The sequence below is a fragment of the Pelecanus crispus genome, chromosome 7, assembly GCF_030463565.1.
Source record: "Pelecanus crispus isolate bPelCri1 chromosome 7, bPelCri1.pri, whole genome shotgun sequence".
Taxonomy (NCBI): domain Eukaryota; kingdom Metazoa; phylum Chordata; class Aves; order Pelecaniformes; family Pelecanidae; genus Pelecanus; species Pelecanus crispus.
The window spans coordinates 24,976,328-24,995,574 of record NC_134649.1 but is presented as its reverse complement, the minus strand read 5'-3'; the positions used below and the strand labels follow the sequence as shown (position 1 = coordinate 24,995,574).

Genomic DNA, 19,247 nt, shown 5'->3' with positions numbered 1-19,247 from the left:
ACAGTGCTTTCTGCACTGGGACGTGCTCTCAGCTCACTGGAAGGTGCCTCTCGGTGGCCTCCCTTACCTCTCTCTTCATTTAGTTAAGCCAAGCTCTTTTCTCAAGTCTTTGTTGCTGGCAGACAACTGCCCTGGAACTCCAAAGAGGAAAGCATCACCTGCAAGGTGGTGGCTCCCCCCACCAACCCTCTCCAGCTTCTTTTCCACAAGCTGTCACATTTTTGGCTGAGCAAAACTGTGGTGTTTCTTTATTCCTACAGGAACAGATGTTCTAAGTATATGGTGGGGGAGACCACATCAAGGATCACAGGCTTCCTTACATCCACCTGTCCGTGGGCAGGTGAACATGTACTCAATGTAGGCAGCAAACAAGGACACCCCCACCCCCTTGCTAGATTTCTTCTTGCATTTTTCGCACTGGAAGACAGAAATAGCTGGTTGTCCTCATTGCCATGGTCATCTGGGTGACTTCTTGTGTGGACATCCTCTGTCCCCCAAGTGATTCAGATCCTGTAGTGCAGGGGCCAACTCTGGATGCTGGTTTTAATCTCCTGTCCCTGGGCAGGGGTAGGGAAGGGGGCTAATGAGAAACAATGGGAGCACTTTGGGCCACAGGCAGTGCAGTAAATTTGGGTGCAGAGAAGCCATACATGCCAGCTGCCCTGTGGAGCTATACAGAGATAATCATCCGTGTTCACCTACCCAACTGTCCGCCTCTGCCAGGCTGCAGCATCTCTAATGCGCTTCAGTTCCCAAGCCAGCAGAAAGCATCTGGCAATTGCATGGGGAAGAAAATTGGAAATTTGGGTCTTGGCTTGCATGGTGGCAAGGAGACGTCAAGTTGAGATTGAAATTCCTCTCTCTAAATGGAAATGAGCAGCGCCTCCACCATCAGGGAGGGATTGCCTGTCCCTGCTCCCCCCAACCCGGCACATGAAGAGACCGTGGACGGACCAGCTGCACTGCTGAATGGATAGCAGAGCTGGGAGAGGCGGGATGCAGGGATATCCCCCCTCCTGGCACCACCATGAGAGGCCCCGTCTTATCCCTGCATCAAGCCACAGGAGAGAGATGCTCCCACTCCACACCCCAAGCAACCCGCGAGCGTGTCAAAATCATTACCCGCCACAGAGCAACCCAACCTTGCATTCTCATGGGTGTTTGGCCTTGATAACAGACAGACATTTACTGCAGCTGCTGAGATGGGAATGAGATGTACAATGATAAAAGAAGAATCTTGCTGCTAAGGGCCCTGAGTGGGACCAGCCCAGCATGGACAATTATTGTGGTGCTGATAACAGGAGCAGCTGCTGCCAGCATGAATTGCCATGTTGTCTGCGGGGTCAGCGGTGCCAGTGATGCAAAACCTAGGGTCACCCTGAATAATGGACTTTCAGAGGGACCCTCAGCTGAGCAGGGCAGTGTGGGGTCTGTGATGCAGAGGGGACCAGGCAAAATCCCTGTGCTTGCTCTCTTGACTGCTGTGATGCATGATGTGCTGCTTCCTTTGGGACTGGCTGGAAGTCAAACATAAGGGCAAGAGCCCTCGCCACGTGGGTGATGCACTCTCCAGCCTTCCTGGTCCCACCTGGACCGCTGCCCCCAGCCCATAGCATCTGGGAGCTCAGCTACAAGTCACAGCAGAAGCGGGCAAGATGCTTTTTAGCTGAGCCCCTCTCTGGAAAAGAAGAAAACTAGGAACCACCTTCCCTACAACAAATTGGAGAAGTCTCAGCTTGTACCTCCTCTTTCCCAGCCTCAGTCAGCTCCAGCTGGCAGCTCTCCCTGCATGCTCTGGTCACCAGCATCACAAACAGGGCTGGAGACCTTCCCAGGGCAAGTGATGTGAGACCCTCCCTCTCCCGTGCTTCCTTCACAGGCTGCCATAGGCCATGGCTGTGGGTCACATGCCTTCCTCACCTTTCTTGGTGTAGGCTTGGATGGGCACATTCTGCAACTTCTTTGAGTGACAACACTCTCCTCTGGGCTGCATGGTCCCTTCTGCCCTCTGAAGCATTTCTGGGGTCTCTGATATTCCAGTTTTCCAAAGCCAACAGGTCAGTAGAGGAAGTCATTGGGTTCCCATAAACATCCCCTGAGAAGACCTCAGTTACTGGAGCTGCAATCTGCAGAGCACCTAGGACTCTGGCTTAAATGGCATCCTGAATGCTGGGTCTTGCTGCCCACCACAGACACCCTCTGTTACCTCTGGCAGGACTTTAACACCTAGTCACCACACAGCCCACGGTTTCCAGAGCAGGACATGAGCCAGGAGAGCCCAGGATGGTGGTGCCAGGCTGCATCTCAGCCCTTGTAAGACATGGTTATTAGAGGGACAGAGCAAATGGTGGCAGAGGAGGCTTGGACAGCCTGCATATGCAGAAGGAAAAGGCAATTAGGTGCAGCACAGAGCCTGCAGTCTTTACCATAAATTACCAGCTAGAGTTGGGGGTTGCTCAGACATCAGAACATGATGCTAGTGTCTTGCACACATGCAGAAAGCACCACTGTGATGTGCTTGCCCAGGGGCCACAAGACACATGTGTGGGAAAGCAGCTAATGCACGTGCAATAAATTAGGATGTTGTGAGCACGTGGAGGCCACACTACACCACATGGAGTGCCCACCCATGGCATACACTAAATCCAAGACTGCTGCATGCACAAGGGGCAAATCAGGCAGACTGTTCCCCTTGGAGAGGGGCAGTGGCACGTGTGTGCAGTGACTCAAGGTGATCTACACAGAGGCAAAGAAATGCAAGAGCCTTCCCTGTAAATTAGGACATGCTAGGCTTGGTCAGAGAGAGTGCACTAAGTGTAGGCACTAAAATCAGGTGTGCTGTGAATCTGCAGAGAGGTAACCCTTAACGTGTGCAGTAAATCAGGACACACTGTGCATGTGCAGAGGCCGTAATGCTGCATATGGGCAGTAAATCACAGTGCACTGTACATGCGCAGCAAGGCTACCCCATACAGGAACAGAGGACACATGTGCAGAGCACCCATCGGTCCCATGCAGGCACAGATCAGGACTTGCTCTGTACTGCCATTTAATGGAGAAAAATTCAGCATGCATACATTTATCCTAGAAATTAAGAGAAAGACTTGTAGCTGTGCAGGTCATCCAGCTGAGCATGATGTGAAGGACACAGAACACCTGAGGCAGGACCACCAGATGAAGACACACTTTGAATGAATGAGATGAGGGTCAAGCAGGAGGTGCTGCATGAGATTGGGGAGGAAAGGAGCAAGGTCACCTCACTGTGAAGGAAGGACCAGATTTAGAATAACCTGGATATGGCTCAAATAGCAAACAAATGCAGCAAATGTGCCTCCCACATCCAAAAAAGGGAAAAGAGGGATTAAAACATATCTAGACTTTCATACCCTTCTGAAGTTTTTTGAAGGAAACCCAGATTCAAGAGAGGAAGGCAAATGGAAACATTCATCACAGATACATTGTCTCAGTCTAACATAATGATTTTTTCTTTGATAATTAACTTAGACAAGGTGATGCAGCACATTTAGGCTGGTTAGATTTAAGGAAGGGGTTTCATTTGCCACCCAATATGAACCAGTTTCCAGTGCTGGAAGTCATGGGTATGGATATAGCAGAGGAGGAACCAGCTCATCAAGTAAATGATGGGTTGTATTAAAAGGGGTGTCTCTGAGCAAAGACATGCTTCTAGCACTGTTCCTCCACCCCAGTCTTGAGATGACCCCACTAATGTTAATAGCAAGCAGTGCAGGGCTGGGAGTGTGGAGTCATCATGCCTGGGATGCTTTGCTGGGAGGGACACAACCACATCACTAGCAAGGCACTGGGAAGATCTCACCCAGATCTGCCCGAGCATGCTGTTTTGGAGACACGCCTCCAAAATTGTGCAAGGAAAAGGAGAGAACTGCTCACAAGTGTAGACTGAAAATTAGGTGGAGGCATCCAAGCATGGATATTTTGGGACAATTTTCAAACAGTGTACCAGGAGCAAGTAACTGGTTTGAGACGATGCTGGGGAAGCATACCAAAGGGACTGGGCAAGGATGGTCTCTGAGTTAGGAGCTGAAACTTGCCCCTTGTGTCAAATATGATGGTCTTTATGAGAAGATTTGAAAGGAGGCATTCAGCTGAGCCATGTGCGTGCCACATGCATGTGTGTGCTATGTATGTGCTACATTGCACATTTTGCTGGTAGCCTGCAGGGATCAGGAACAAATTTCTCTCCTTTGCTATAAACTTTGGCAGCTGAGTTGTTGGGTTATTTGACCCTTCTGCAGATTGCTGTGGTTGGAGACAGAATACTGGGTACTGTGTTTTCAGTGGTATTCAAGCAACTCAGGCATCATGGCTAGGGCTGGGGTTTTAAACTAATCACTAGGCTTGGGCTTAAGGGAACTTCTCCAGGCTAGAGGACCAGGGAGGGGGCATGGATGATGGATCACAGCCTACACACATCTGAGGGTTTTACCCAGTCGTGCAAGGATCAGTTGCTGGTGATACTCTCCAGCCTATGAGGTGTTCAGGAGCCCTGATGGCTTGTGCTAGGGTGGGTGATGAGGCTGATGTTGGGCTTGAGGCTAACCCAAGTGCTTCATTACCAGCAGGTGGGAGATATTAGGGACTGTGACAGAGTTTCAGCAAACACACCCCAGCTTCCGAGGAGGGCAAGCTCAAATTTTGCCCTGAATCAGCCTTTCACCCCTCTTGGTTGCCTTCCTCCTGCAAGACGTATCTTTTGGCCAGTGAAGTCCTGTGCAGGAGTAAGCGCAGCCCCAAGCTGACCCACAACCAGACGGAGTGGCACAGGGCTTGCAGGCCACACCAGCTCAGCCCTGATCACCATGCAAGAGCATGTTCCCACCAGTGCTAATCCAATTACAAAACAAACTTCCTTCCTTCATTATCAGGGCCAGCAGCATGCTAAAACAGCTTGGCAATTATGGAGGGCTTATCAAGGGACTAGAGATCAGGCAGTGAATGACAGAGCTGTTTCACTTGCAGGGAGGAGGGACAGAGAACAGAGGCAGCCGGGAGGACACAGGGGATTGCTGGGACAAGTGGATTGGGAATTGCCACAGACAAAGGTCTCTGGTCAACCTTCATGCTCCCAATGGGGTTAACCTCAAAGCCACGTCAGGTTGCTCAGGCCTTTGTCTGTCCTGCAGATTAGCATCCTCATGAATGGGGATCCCCCATCACCTCTCTAGCCCTGTCACATGGCAGTCCCCCCTCTCTTATTTCCAAACAACACTCATTTCAGTCATGGGACAGCAAAAGGTAGCACTAAAATAGCCTTGCAAGAGAGATTCAATCCAAATTTTCTGGGGAGCTCCCATCACAAACAGAGGATGCAATCCACTAGCCAGACCCAGAGTCACACACTTTCTATGAGAATCCCAAAACGAGGCCTCCCCAGGTCCAAACAGGACCCAGGACCTGCTTGGATCTGCCCCATTTGAGATCACGTCCATCCCCTGACCTGATGTCAAGCTGTGGGCTGGCTCTTCACTATAGCTCTGTATCCTGCACCCTGCCCCTACATCTTTCTTGTTGGACCTCTTCCACCACATGAGGGCCCACATGGAGCTGGAGGCTCCATTGCGCTGGAGGTGTTGCCCTCAGGTTGCAATGAATTTGCAGCCCTCTTCATCCCTGGTGTCCAGTGCCTCCTGGTAATATTATGAAGAGGGGAAAAAAAAAATTAGCTGGGCTTAGGGCAGTTCTTCTTCTCTCCAAAATAAAAAGCCCTTCTTGACTCTGGTCAACGCTAACACTGCTTGGAGCAGGAGAGTGGACTAGAGACCTCCTGAGGTCCCTTCCAACCCAAGTTATCATATGACTGTAGCCAGCAGGTCAAAGGAAGTTGACCTTTATTTGGCACTGGTGAGGCCACATCTGGATACTGTGTCCAGTTTTGAACCCCAGGTACAAGGAGAGAGTCTTGCAGAGGATCACTAGGATGGTCAGGGCTGGAGAACATGTTGTACAAGGAGATGCTTGAGGAGTTGCGCTTCTTTAGCCTGGAGAAGAGAAAGCTGAAGAGGGATGTAATTGCCACAGGGAGGATTGAGAGCTGCTTAGCTGAAGCACTTGGACACAAAGCCCAGCTCCAAAGCAGTCCTGCTGGTCCATGACTGTTTCTGGGGAGCTGGTGCGATGCACACGTCTCACACCCCTCAGCGCTCTGCAGGGATGCCCCTGTGAGATGGAGCCAGGCTGCTTGGGCAGGATCTCACCATAAGGCCGTGAGCTCACTGACTGGTACAGCCAGCACTGGGTGCCAGGCAGTTTGCTCCCTGCCATAGTTTCTCAAGAAAAAAACCAACCACAACACAATACATGGGGAGGCTCTCCTGTGCCTTTATTCCCTGGCTACATGGACCCAAGAAACCTCTGCTTTGCCAGCTGCAGCCACGGAGAAGGCAGAGTATCCCCCGGGATGAGTTCTGTGCTGGAGCCATCAGGGCACAGCAGGGCTGCTAAGGGCCCTTGAAACCTTTTACATGCAGCAAGGGCATCCCAAGGGCATCTCTGCAGATTTCTGCATCTTCAGGCCTTTCTTCAGGCTCTGGTGTGGCACTGCTAGGAAAAAAACCTCCAGCTGGAGTTGCCTCTGTCCCTGCCAGACAAGATGCCTCCCTGGGATGGAAGGAGGCAGCCAGGGAGCAGCCAGCAGCCAAGCAGGGCTGTAAGGAGACATTCGGCACCCGCTGAGCTCAAACTGCTGCCTTTTAAGGAGCGGCAGAGGCTGAGGCATCCTGGAACAAACCAACAGTTTCTGCAGGCTCCCAACTGCAGGGTGCACTTGGGGACCACACTGGCTGTGCCCAATGGTCCCCACAGCAGCTCAAAGGCATGATGGGCAATCAGAACAGTGATCCCCCAGCTACAGATTATGTCTGGAAAACCCCAGAGTCCCAGATGGTAGCCCTGCTCTACCTGTCATGGCTCCAGCGCTCACCCATGCAAGGTCCCTGCAGTCCCATTGATCACCTCCATCCCCCCCAGCAACCCTGCAGGACCAGCTCCTTCCTGGGAGCAGGTGGTGGGGAGGATGATGCTTTTTCACAAAGCCTTCATCAAGCCACCGCTAACGCATCCCACCAACACCCCAAGCGCTTTGCTCCACTGATGCAAAAGGTTTTGCTGGTCCAGCAGTGAATTTGCTGCTGCCATCCCCTCTAGCTGAACACAGTGGGACCACCTAGGGAGCGGAGGGGAAAGGAAACATGCTGCAGGGGAGTAACAGCAAGACTGAGCTTAGTCTGAAGCATGGATGGAGGAAATGTACAGTACAAGCAACACCAGGAAAAAGGTTAAAAGGCAAGGTATGCGTTAATGCTACAGAGCACCAGATGTAGCTTCAGCCAAATGAAGAGAAGGAGCAAGCTGGCCCAAAGATAAGGTGTCAGGAAGATGAACAACAGGACTGAAGCCACTAAATACCTAGAAGAGGAGAATAGATCTGTGAAATTCAGGGATTTTGCTTAAGACTTACAAGGGGTGAAGGAAAACAAGGAGGCAAAAGATCCCAAAGTACCCCCTTCTACCGGAATAACAGGCAAGTCCAAAATCAGCTCATTGCTGCCCGTGATTGGTCACAAAGACATAGTGACAGCATGACCACCAGTGTCCCTTGTCCCCTGTGTCTCAAACAAGTGAGCTGGCTGGACCGCTTAGGCACACGGGTCTCAGTGTATGCAAGGAAAAATCCATTTGCTTAGAGCTTTTGTGTAATAAAATCCCCCTCCCACCATTCTGCCACACTGACCCCCCAACTCGAGGTGGTGGGAACCGGGAGCGCAGTCCCCATGGAGCAAGAGGCAACCATGCACCGCTTCATTAGGCAGTGGTGCTGCACGCGCAGCTGAGACTGGTCACTATTTACATTTGGCAAAGGATGGCAGTGAGTACTGAGCACCCATACGGGTGGGGGCTGCTGCTCGCTTGGCCCCCCCCATGCCTCACTAGCCCCAGGCAGGTCCCCACTCGCCCCCCACCAGCCTCCTCGCCTGCGGGCACAGCCTTTTTGTCTCCCATGGGCAGAGCCAGGCACCCTCACAAAGGCACCTCAGGCCTGTTAACAGATGATTTCTCCCCCTTTTCTTGCACATCACTCCCCCGCAGGCTTCTCCAAGGCCCCAGCCCCAGTCCTTGCATCCCGAGCTCTGCCCTGAGGCAGGCAAGGGCAGTGGGCAGCCAGCAAACCCCACTCAGCTCCTCACACGGGGGGTCCCCCCAGCACCATCACAGCGAGCAAACTGGTGCACAGGAGCCCCACAAGAGAGTGGGATGAGAGGTCCAGCTGCAGCAATCCCCAACAGCACTGTCCGTGCCCAGCTTGCTGCTCACGGGCTGCTGGTCTGGAGCCCATCCTTGGCACGGTGGCACTTAGCCCTGCAGATGGGCCAGTTTCGGGTGCACCCAGCCTCAAGCCTGGCCTGTGGGTGAGGACTATAGGGTACGGATAGCCACCGGGTAAAGCAAGGACATGTGCTCAGCCCCCTTGATGGGCAGCTTGCGGCTGGCGTAGTGATGAATGATCTCCGGTACGCTGTCGAAGGGCGGGCTGTGCTGACCCAGCACATACTTGTTCTCTTGGGTCCGGGACAGTTTCATGTGCATGAAGCCCTGGCTGCTCCTGCAAGGAGAGATCGAAGCAGGGTTACGGGGTACAGCTGGCCCCAGTCTCCTGTCAGCTCCTGGCCACCCCAAGACAGGCAGCCTGCCCCTACAGCTGAGGGGGATGCTGCTGGCTCCTGTCCCCAGCCATGGCCCTGCCCACACCATCCTGCTCTTGGCCAACTCCAGATGAAGCCCACAGCACAAGGGAGGGACATGGCTGGCCACACTGCATTGTGTGTCCCCCCAGGGAACACAGCCATGCAGTGGGGTGCGAGGTGTCTATCTGGGGACAAGGATGGTGCCTGAGGCTGGGGTGGGTGCACGCAGGCAGGGAAGCAAGGGCACAGCCCAGGCAGGAGCAGCAGGGGCTCTCACTGCAGGGTGATGTAGGGGCAGCAGCTTTCACTCCTTGCATGTGGCAAAGCCCCTTTTGTAACCGCCTGGCTCGCACAGGAAGATCATGGCTCATGTATCCCCAGTCTCACCATGGCAAAGCAGGATTCTCTCCTTTGGCCCACAGCCTGTTGCCCCCCCAATGCCAATACTGCAGGCTCCATAAAACCCGCTCAGCGTAGCGAGGCCATTTCCCAGCAGAGCACGGGCACCGAGCCACGCAAGGCTGCACAGGCAGATCCTACCACGAGCGCTGATTCCAAGTGACGGGCTAATGGCCCTGTTGCTATTAATTTGCGTCTCCGAGGAGAGACACAGTCTGTCTGCAGCGTCTGGAATGCACATTATGGCAAAATATTGATGACTTAAAAGCAGACAGGACCTCATCAGCAATGCTGAGCCACTTCCAGCACTGCGCAGGCCAGTCCCATCCCCCCAGCTGGAGACGGTGCCTGTAATGGACAGCCCGGCTGCATTAGCAGAATGGGTTTGCAATCCATTTAGCACAGAGAGGCAGGGCATCCGACATCCCAGGGGAAGACAGAGGGGCAAGCCACAGCCCTCTGCCAGGGGCCAAGGAGAAGAGATAGCCAGCCACATCCTGTGTTCCAGCAGTGGGGTGCAGGGAATTGCTGTGGGGGCTGTACCACACACGGCACCCCATGAAGATGCATGGGTTTATCCTGCACACACACACGGTCGCACCACTAACACGCAGAGCTGCCCTCGGTGCTGCACCTTGTCTACAGATAGACCCAGCCCTTGCCTAGCGCTGGCAGGGGAAAGATGCACAGGACCCCAGTGCAGGATCAGTGTCGGTCCAGAGCTGGAGCACTGCAATACAGGTCCACAGAGAGGTGATGCTGGCTGTGTCACTCCCCAGGTCTCTGTCACAAGTTCAGAGATGTGACTGAGACCGGACCACAGGAGAGATGTCTGAGGGACCATGCTGCAAATCAGACAGCCTCGCAGCCAGCAGAAGGGATGGGACAAGGACAAGGGGCAGGTGCTGCTCCTGCTGAGCACCTTACAGACATGAGAAAGGACCCAAACCTTTACAGCATGGCCTCAGCCAGTCTCACAGAGGCGCAAGCCAGGAGGGACTCATTCCCCCAGCATCTGAGGCAATGACACTACAACTCTGCCCACAACAGGCAACATGGGGCTCCCTAGCCTGGACCAGCCAGGACTGTCACGGCACAGTTAAATCCTTCCGGCTACCTGATGCAATATGGGTACAGCCGCTCCTGCTGCTCTCTCTTGTGCATATTTTCCTTTAAAGCAGCACAAAAGGGCTTTAGGTCAGCACTGGAACTCTCTTTCAGACTGTCTCCTCAGCTGCACCTCCTTCCTCAAGGAAAAAAGGAAAGAGTTTAAAAAAAAAAAAATAGAGAAACACACAGACAGTCAGCTTACAGCTGTATAAAAAGAGTCCCAGGGGATTTTCCTTGAAAAGGCTCTACAGAGAAAGGCAGTGGAGTAAAAATCATGCTCCCAAGGCTGTGGGCTCTCTGCAAGCACAGCCAGTGGACAGGCAATGCTCAAGCAGCTCCTGGATGGGCTGCAGTCTCCTCTGGGGAGTTCATTTTTGCCATGAGGCTAAGGATGGGCAGTAAGAAGTAAGGAAAAAATCCCAAAGAAATGGGTGACTGTCTTGTAGAGCGGTGATAGAAAGGGGCACTCACACTGGCAAGGGAGTAAGCCCCATCCACAACCCCAATTCCACCTCCCAGGCTCTCCAACATACATGCTGGCTAATGCCACCCACAAGGCGATGGCTGAGAGGACTTCTCGCAGCCTTGAATATGATTCATCAACCAGCAGAAGCTGTAGCTTCAAAATTGCTTGCAAGCCAGGGCAAGGAAAAAATATTGAGAAAATTAAAACATCAGTAAAAATTCTGACAAAAAAAAAGGAGAGGAGGGAGCTTTTCCAGAAAGACTTGTTGTCTGATCTGAAAGCTACAAGTGCAGAAGGAAGAAAGAATATTTTCCGCTAAACTTCTGCCCTGGTTTGGTGCTGAAGGCAGCAAAAAAGTGAAAAAAGTAGAGAGAGAGACCGAGCAATCTAATTCACAATTGTGTCACTGGGAAATAAACGGGGGAGGCTGAAACCACCAGGGAGCAATGCAGGTACAGAGGCCACTGAAGAAACTTAAAGTATATTGAGAAAAGCATAGGGATACATGGCCTGTTGTTGGGCAGACACAACTGAAGTGCTCAATAAATACTTTTTTTACATCTGTCAGGAACAGAGCTAATATACTTGTTCAGCAGAAGGGCAAGAAGGTATTTGCTAATCCACCACCATCTTCAGGACAGTAACAGCTTTGATTTTGTGGGTTTGGGCTGCCTGAAGAATCCTGAAAGAGCTGGATGAGGCACTGTGGGCAGCTTCTCCCTGGCAGGACACATGCGGCGATGCTTCATGCAGTTTTAGCACTAAGGGAAACTGGAAAACTTGGGGAGGGTGCAAACATCCCCCCGCAAAACCCAAGCATAAACCAAGCTGTGCCGTGGGGGTGAGGTTTCCCTGTTGGGAAACCAAAGCAGCATAACACCCTCTCTAAATCAAGAGCAAGGGCTTCAACAGTTATGTGGCCTGGGGAGGCAGGGATGAGTACCTGCATTTCCGTCAGTAATGGGATCACACAAACTTTATTTTCCCATGAAACTAAGCTACAAAAAAAAAAAAGGGGGGTAACAAGAAGCCAGAGCTGGAAGTTGTAACCAGACACATTTGAGTAAGCAGTGAGGCACATAATTTTATCTGTCTGAAGAATTACTAGCACTGCCAAGGGAAAAGCAGTGTGCCTCCAGATCTACAAGCCTTCCCGAGAGATACTTTTGCCAGACACCAAACCAGAAGCCTATGCCACACCGCAGAGAAGTGCGGACTCCATATTCCAGCCATTTCTGACCACTCCGTGGTTGTCTCAGAAGTACCCCATCGGCATGGGCACACATTCGCATGAGGCACCTACCCGCAAGGGGTCACCCATGGCAGTGGGTCACCTTTGCTGTGGGTCCACCACCCCCCCAGCCCCATGAGGCTCACTCACTTCAAGGAGAGGGAGAAGTCATTCTTGCTGGTCTCACTGTTGCGCACCAAGTAGCTGGCCTCCTTGCACAGCCTCAGCAGCGTCTCTGCGTCCGTCCGGCTGATAGCCCCGTGGTACCAGCTGCAGGCAGGAGAGGGACCAGCTGTGCCAGGCAGAGAGTGGACACCCTGGGCAGGACACTGCCCCAGGGCAGCAGCAACACCAGCATCCCCGGCACCTCCCCAGGGACAGCAGTCACATTGCAGGAGAGGGATGTGGGTAGCACTGCTGGGGTTGGGGGACAAGGGGCAGGGCTCCCACTGGGCAGCTTAGGGGCATGTAGAGGGCACATGGGGACACCACAACTGCAAGAAGGGTAGCAGGGACAAGCAGGCAGAATCACAGGGCCAGGAAAGAAACGAAGAAGCAGGTCTGCCCCAGGGCTCCTCGTGGTGTGGCCACAGGGATCCTGGAGCAGGCAGAGGGGTCAGGCAGTGCTCAGGGCAGGCAGGACTTACCACTGGCTCTCCAGGGGCAGGGCAGGGTCAATCCTCTCCCCGACAAAGGGGCCAGGCTCCGCAATCAGCGTCTTTGAGCTCTTGAGGCTGCTGGAGCCATGCCTGAGGGCAGCCCTGGCCTTTTCCTCCCTGCAGGGTGAGGTGCGGCCATACCCCAGCCCCTCTGATGGACCTGCAAGACAGACACGTTGCAATCAATGGCAGGAGCAGCTGGACAGGCTGGGCTCCCAGCTTTCCCCACCCCCCCCGCAGAGGGAGCCCACAGAAAGAGCCAGAGCCACGTCACATCACATCATGCTGGGTCCCATCATACCGCCCCATCCCCCTGCTTTAAGCAAGGGCAGGGCAGCTCTTGGACTGTTGCTCAGTGCAGTGCCCCAGGATATACAAGGTCAGGTCCCCACCACACCAGGACTGGGGTCCTTGCAGTGCGCAAACCCCTGGAAATATTTTCCAGGGAGGTTTCGAAAGCTCAGAGAAGCTTTGCTAATGCAACCAGAGATTCAGTGGGTGCAGCATAGAGTTAAGTGAGAAGAAGTAAGGAGCAGCTCTCCAGTCTTCAGGGAAAAAAAAAAATTAAATTAAAAAAAAAGAGGAGGGGGGAAATGGAGCTAAAGGGAGCAATCAGTTTGGAAACGATGGACACATTTCTGCCAGTACAAGTAAACCTCTTGGGGTGAAAAAAATAATACCCCAAGGTGGCAAGGGGACATTTTGACTGTGAGATCCCTCCCTGATGCAGCCACCTGCCCGGCACCAGCCCAACCACAGGCCCCCGGATACCGGTAAAGAGCAGTGGCCCAGTGTGTGCCACCCGGAGAGCGGTGGGGGATTAACCGAGACGTGCCCTGGGGACCCAGCCTTCTGCCAACTGTTATTTCCGTGCAGGATGATTTCAGCATTAACAGTATTGTTTCTCTCTCCTCCAGAGAGATCGTTATTGCTCCCCTGCAATGCAAGCCCCCTTACACAAATTACTTATCGATCAGGCAGAGCTGCCTTGACACGTGGCTGCCAGTGGCTGATGCTGTGGAGGCCCAGGTGCCCCGGAGGCAGCTGAGCCTGGGTGCAGCAGCTCCCCTTGTCCCCAGGACGAGCTGGACTTCCCTGGCTGGGCAAATTCCCCCTCGCTGTGCTTCCTATCTGCTGGAGGGTGAGGCTGGTCCTGGCTCAGCCCTCTGTCCGCTGCTGGCCACTGGGACTCCAGGCAGGGGCAAAGTTTGCTTTTGGAGCACCCCAACTCTGCAGGCAGTGAGGACATGCTCTAGCATCATCCTCCCCCCAGCCCCAGCAGCAAAGCAGGGTGATGCCAAGGCCACGCTGCTGCGGGACAGAGGCAAAACATACCCAGAGAGGGATGTTTTTCTCTCTAGCAGGGCATCCTCTAAGACAGCTATTTGCAGGGAACCTTGCCTGGGCCCTACGCAGTCAAGCAGGTCTCCAGCCCCTCCAGCACCAAGAAGAGAGGAAGGCAGCCAAAAGGAAAGCCAGCCAAAATCCTCTGCAGCTTAGCATGGCTTAAAACCCCCCGAGAAGGAGCTTGAGGAGGAGGTGCCCAGCATTAAGGTTTGACAAGCCCTGCCTCTGCAGTGGTCTGGCTTTTTACCAGCCAGGCTCGCCCTTGTACATAACATCCAGGCTTCAATTTCAACTCATCACCTTAAAAAAGTGGGGCAATCGTTAAAAAGCCAGACAGTCAAAACACCAAAGTGTTTGCTGGCATCACAAACTCATCATGTTAGAGGCTCAGAAGAAATGCATTGCACCTGTCCGAGAGAGGCAGAGGCATGTGCATGGATTAAACAGGATATTAAAAACAAGCCCCTAGGAGTAAGAAGACATCCTTCAAGAAGTTCAAGTCACCCCCAGACAGGGAAAGTAGAAAATGAGACAAAACTCTGGCAAGATAAACTTAACACAACAAAGCAAGTCAGGTAAAAAAAGAGACTCTTTGTTGCTAAAACCAAGAAAAATGACAAACTGACATGTTCATCAGGAGCAGGATGCATGTCAGAGTGACTGCGGGGATAACAAATGATGGGGGAAGAGAAGAGACTGTATAGCAAAGAAATGAATTTTTCTTGACACCTGCATTCATTGTAGGAAGAGGACAAGGAAGTTTCCCCCTGCCAAGACCTTTCTTTTTCAGGACTGATCTCAGCCTTTAGCATCCCTACAGGTTTGGGACAGTACCCCAACATGGCCCCAGCAGAGCAGTCAGATTGCTCTGGGGTTCCCCTATAATCAGCAGCAAAATCAGCTGTCACGTGCAACCTCATGCTCAAACCCACCTAGGAGGCAGCAAAAGCAGTACTGTTGTGTTTTTTTACAAAGCTCTGCAGGGCTCTGGGTAACTGCAGATAAGGAAATCAGACATATGCACCTGGCATGTCGCAGTGTCTACCAGAAGCAGCATTAGTGACGCACGGGCAGACACAGCACGCCAGGGCACAGCTGCCAGTTTGCAGAGAAAGTCATGTCTTGCAGATCCATCCCAGTTCCCTGCAAGAGCGGCAGCATGTGAACGAGGTCATCCCAACCCCGAAAGCCTGGGTGGCTTTCGACAAACCCCACCACCTAATGCTCTTGGCAAAACCCTAATCCACCACAGCATAAGAGTAAGTCCTTAAAATATTAATAATGGGTTAAAAGAGAAGCAGCAATATTTGGCTTTCCTAAGTGAAGCCAGCAGAGTCCAAGGGCGATTTACATGGGGGCTCTGCCACTCAGCACACACAAAAAGGGCTTCACAACAAGGCAAACCTGAGATGACAAAGTGTGCCTGGGAGATTTAGTTATTCAGGATAGCAAAAACCTCCTGCCACTGAGCAGCAAGGTAATAAAATACCGGAGGAAACGGAGCAGTGCTAAATGATGAAGCGAGGTACACAGGGAAAAAAACAACCTCAACCTCCACGGCATGATCTGAATTAGCTGCTACCACACCTGTAAGGGACCTGGGTATTAAGAGTCACAAGAAAACATCAGCTAAATGCTCAGAGCAGTTGTTGAGAAGACCATAAAAGCAGCCATCAAACATTGGGAATTTGGAGGCAAAGAGGAGAGAACAAAAGAGAAGGTAATAACTCTGCCACCGAATAATCCCCTGGTGCAGATTGACTGCTGCATGCAAACAGGCATCGTGGAGCTGGAGAAGATGCAGAAGAGGCAAAGACAAATGTCTGGTGTCCGGCACAGGACAAGTGAATGAGCCAGGAGGAGCTGGGGGAAGGCGGAGGAGGAAGGTGGATGTCTGGCAGCAGCCCGCAGACAGTGGGCAGAGCCCTGCTAGGTCTGGGCAAGCTGCAAGGCATCACAGCATCCCAGGGCCGGCGGGGCAGCAAGGCAGGGTCGCAGCGAGCACCGGCCGCAGCCCCCCCGGACACCCCGCTGTCACACGAGACCCACCGTTGGCGTCTTCGTAGCTGGGCTGGCCATGCTGCGGAGGGACAGAGGCACTGGACTCGCCATCCGGGGGGCTTTCACCGCTGTCAAGCTGTCCCACCGGTGGTGGCCATGGCAGGTCTTTAATGACCTTGATTTCAACTGGATGGGGGTGGGGGGGCAGGAAAGAGAGAGAAAAAGAAAGAGAAAGAGAAAGAGAGACAGAAAGGGCTTAGAAAAAACTGTCAGCAACACCAGGCCCACAGAGAAGGAGAGCAGTTGTGGGGGGAAAGACCTGAGGGCTAAATTCCTGGAAGCCCTATGCCAGTTTGACCACCTTGCCCCTCCCCAGCACTGAGCATGAAGTGGCCTGATGTGGGGCACATTCCTGATGGAGACACCCTGCTCCTCCATCAGCTTTCCCAGCCGACCCTCTCTGGGGTAGGGGGGGAGCCTGCGATCACCCCTGTCCCACATGCACGTCCGTCTGGGGGACCTCCGCCGAGCATCCCGTTGCCATCTGTCCTGCCCATGCACCCATCTTGCCCCGGGCACTTTCTGGCCACCCCACAGGGTCCGGGTTCCCCTGCCAGGCACCAGCAGGTTGCTGCCTCATGCCGGTACCAGGTGGCCATCAGCAGGGGTCTCGCAGGCCTCCCCCAAAGGGGGAAAGGGCCAGCAGAGAGATCCCGGCATCACAAGAGAGGAGGAACGCCCTGGGAGCCACAGCAGGATCCGCTCTGGCTCTGGAGGAAAACAGGCAGCAGGTCCTAATGAGGCCCAGGGCACAGCAACCTGACACCCTCAGAACTTGAAGCAAGCGTGAAGCACCCTGGGGAGCACCACGTGCATCCATGCGCGAGCCAGACATGTGAACACACAACCTCCACCCAGGGACATGAAGCAAGACAGCTCATCCACCCAGATCTGGAGCACAGACACCTCAGCACAAACCCAGCCCGGCAGCGCGCCACGTTTCATGACAGAGCCCAACAAGCCAAATCCTTGGCACAGCGTGCCACAAGTACCAGCCCTGCGCCTGGCCAAGTCCCAGCGGCATGAGTGCAACCCCAGGCAGGAGCAGATACCGCGGCAGAGCCCAACACACATATCTCCAGCTCACAGAGCCCAAACCCAAAAGGTGAATCACTCCCAAACTGGAATCTCCACATCTCTCTCTGCCAGCATCCCCACAGCACCAACAACCACTGGCTCAAGCACCTTGTGCACGCTGGCTGCAGCATAGATGCATACTGCTGCAATTAAAATGCATCCTAGATAAAAGCGTGGCAATTAGCCAGTACTGGCAGAGGAGCCAGCGCTAATGCATAGCATGGATTTCCTCATTAACAAACACAAACACAATCGATCCCACAGCACAAATAAATAGGACAGGGGCTGGACGATCACCTGGCCAAAAGCTCCTAGGGGAGCACCCAGCTCTCCTTCTGCCCCAAGGAAGGAGGGATCTACCTGAGTCTCTCCCCTGCAATTTGGGGTTGGGGGATGTCAACTTGCACTGGAGGCTATGATCAGTAGAGCAGGGGAGAGGCAATGAGAGATGGGCACTGGACAGGCTGCCAAGGCAGCTCCATTTACCACTCCACCCAGCCTGGCTTCCTGCCAAAGGGAAACAGCTTCTGCAAGTGCACAAGCACTCCCCGAGCCACAGAAATGCAGAGGCCAACACTACGGACCCCCAAAAGATGAAGGAACCCCAAGGAGCCAGCTTCCCCCCTGCAAAATGCAACACAGCATCGGTTGCTTTATAGCTACTATCCATCCTTTATGGCTGCTCCCATCACTCACCTGCAAAAGCTTTGGAGATCCGCTCCTTCTTCCACTCCCAGGGCTGGTCGTACTCCTCTGGTGGCCTCTCATCGTCCTCAGGCAGCCGGGACTCCCTCGGTCTGGGGCAAGTTGAGCAGTCACTGTCCATGTCCAGCCCTCCAAGCACAGGCTCATAGGGAGTATCGTAGAGGTGCAGTGGCCGGGTGGGAGCCTCCCATAAGCCCTTCTGGCGGATCTCTAGCCGGAGAAGAAGGAAAAGACCATAAGCTTTTTGCCCAATACAGCCCGGCCATGGTCCCCAAAGCCCTGCTAGATGAAAGGGCTCAATTTCACCCAAGGGTGACATGGGGTAGGGAGAATCAGCAATGGAGGAGACCCCACAAACCTCCGGCAAGCATGGGCCAGAAGAGGGGGGACTGATGGGCAGCCAGGTCCTGAGCAGTCCACAGCACCAAGATGCCTTCTCTCCCCACAGTACAACATCCCCACTCCCAGGCAGCCCCACAAAGCAGGGTCCATGGGGACAGAGCATCCCCTGATTCCCTGTGAGCAGCGAGGCAAATTTCTTCCCTGGACACCGAGTGTGGCTAGTTTAATAAAATGCCCTTCCCTTAAGCAAAGCAAAAGTCTCTCCCACAGACACAAGCAGCCTCTTTGTTGCTTGCTGATTTTTCCAAGAAATGCAATGGTCTAGTCCAAAAAGCCACACGAGCTTTCCAGAAACCACTTGCTCCAGGAAAACCATGGGACTGCAAAGCAGAGCCAGAGCCTGGAGCGTGTGAGCCTGCACAGCGACCCTGCATGTGCTGTAGTGGTAAGAGCAATGCCTTTAGGAGTGCACACTCTCACTTGCTTTCTTGCTTGCTTTCCAGACATAAACAAGCCCACTGGGGACCCCGCTGCTGCAGCAGACAATGGCACACTCTGGCCCAATCCTAACCAAATTAAATAGCTCCCACATCTGTCTTAGTTTTATGCCAGATGCATCGAATGTCGGGTCTCTCCTGGCTCAGCCTGGCGGGCAGGCACCGTGGTCCCAGGAGGTACTACTACAGGCAGAAATATCAAGGTGCCTTTATTGCTCGGGTAGCCTTTGCGAGTGCCCTGGCTACGGCAAGCCCATCACACACGGCTGAAGCTGTGAAAATTTGCCTGCAAAGTGGCTGTGCACCATCACAGCGATGGCCCAGGTTTGCTTTGTCTGGAGGACCTGATGCTGTCACAGGCTGCAAGGAACAGAGTACAGTGGCCACCAAATTCACAAACCAGGGACCAGAGGCACAAAGAGTGGCCTCTGCATGGAGCCTTCCACCTTACCAGCCATCATCTTCTGGGCTTCATACGGCTCCATGTATCCATCGTTCTCCATCACCTTCTCCAGCCCTGCCTGGCTACCAGCCACCTGCGCCGCATCAAAGGGATCTGCATAGTCCTCCAGGACAGCCAGCTGGAAGAGGGGAATGGTAGGAGAAGGGTTAGGGTACTCCCTGCCTTTTTGT

General features: G+C 53.5%; 1 protein-coding gene across 2 annotated transcripts; it reads right to left on the bottom strand.

Annotated features, from left to right (window-relative positions):
* Positions 1 to 8,612: 8,612 nt before the first annotated feature.
* On the bottom strand, positions 8,613 to 19,099 carry SHF (Src homology 2 domain containing F). 2 transcript variants are annotated; one of them, XM_075714132.1, is made up of 4 exons: positions 19,066 to 19,099; positions 17,767 to 17,985; positions 15,982 to 16,119; positions 8,613 to 8,638 (listed from the first exon to the last, which is right to left on the bottom strand). In XM_075714132.1, exons 1-4 carry the CDS (start codon positions 19,097 to 19,099, stop codon positions 8,613 to 8,615), a joined length of 417 nt encoding a protein of 138 aa, XP_075570247.1. The 2 variants fall into 2 exon arrangements, with proteins under 2 accessions (XP_075570247.1, XP_075570248.1); XM_075714133.1 differs by lacking the exon at positions 15,982 to 16,119.
* Between the last annotated feature and the right edge of the window lie 148 nt (positions 19,100 to 19,247).

What these genes read in the sequence shown, in the direction of transcription:
- SHF (XM_075714132.1), bottom strand. Translation starts at nt 19,099, where the DNA reads ATGGAGCCGTATGAAGCCCAGAAGATGATGGCTG. An exon ending in AGCCCAGAAGATGATGGCTG is followed by an intron (nt 17,986 to 19,065) that starts GTAAGGTGGAAG and finishes TTCTCCGGCTAG; the next exon opens with AGATCCGCCAGAAGGGCTTA. An exon ending in GATCTCCAAAGCTTTTGCAG is followed by an intron (nt 16,120 to 17,766) that starts GTGAGTGATGGG and finishes ACCCCCATCCAG; the next exon opens with TTGAAATCAAGGTCATTAAA.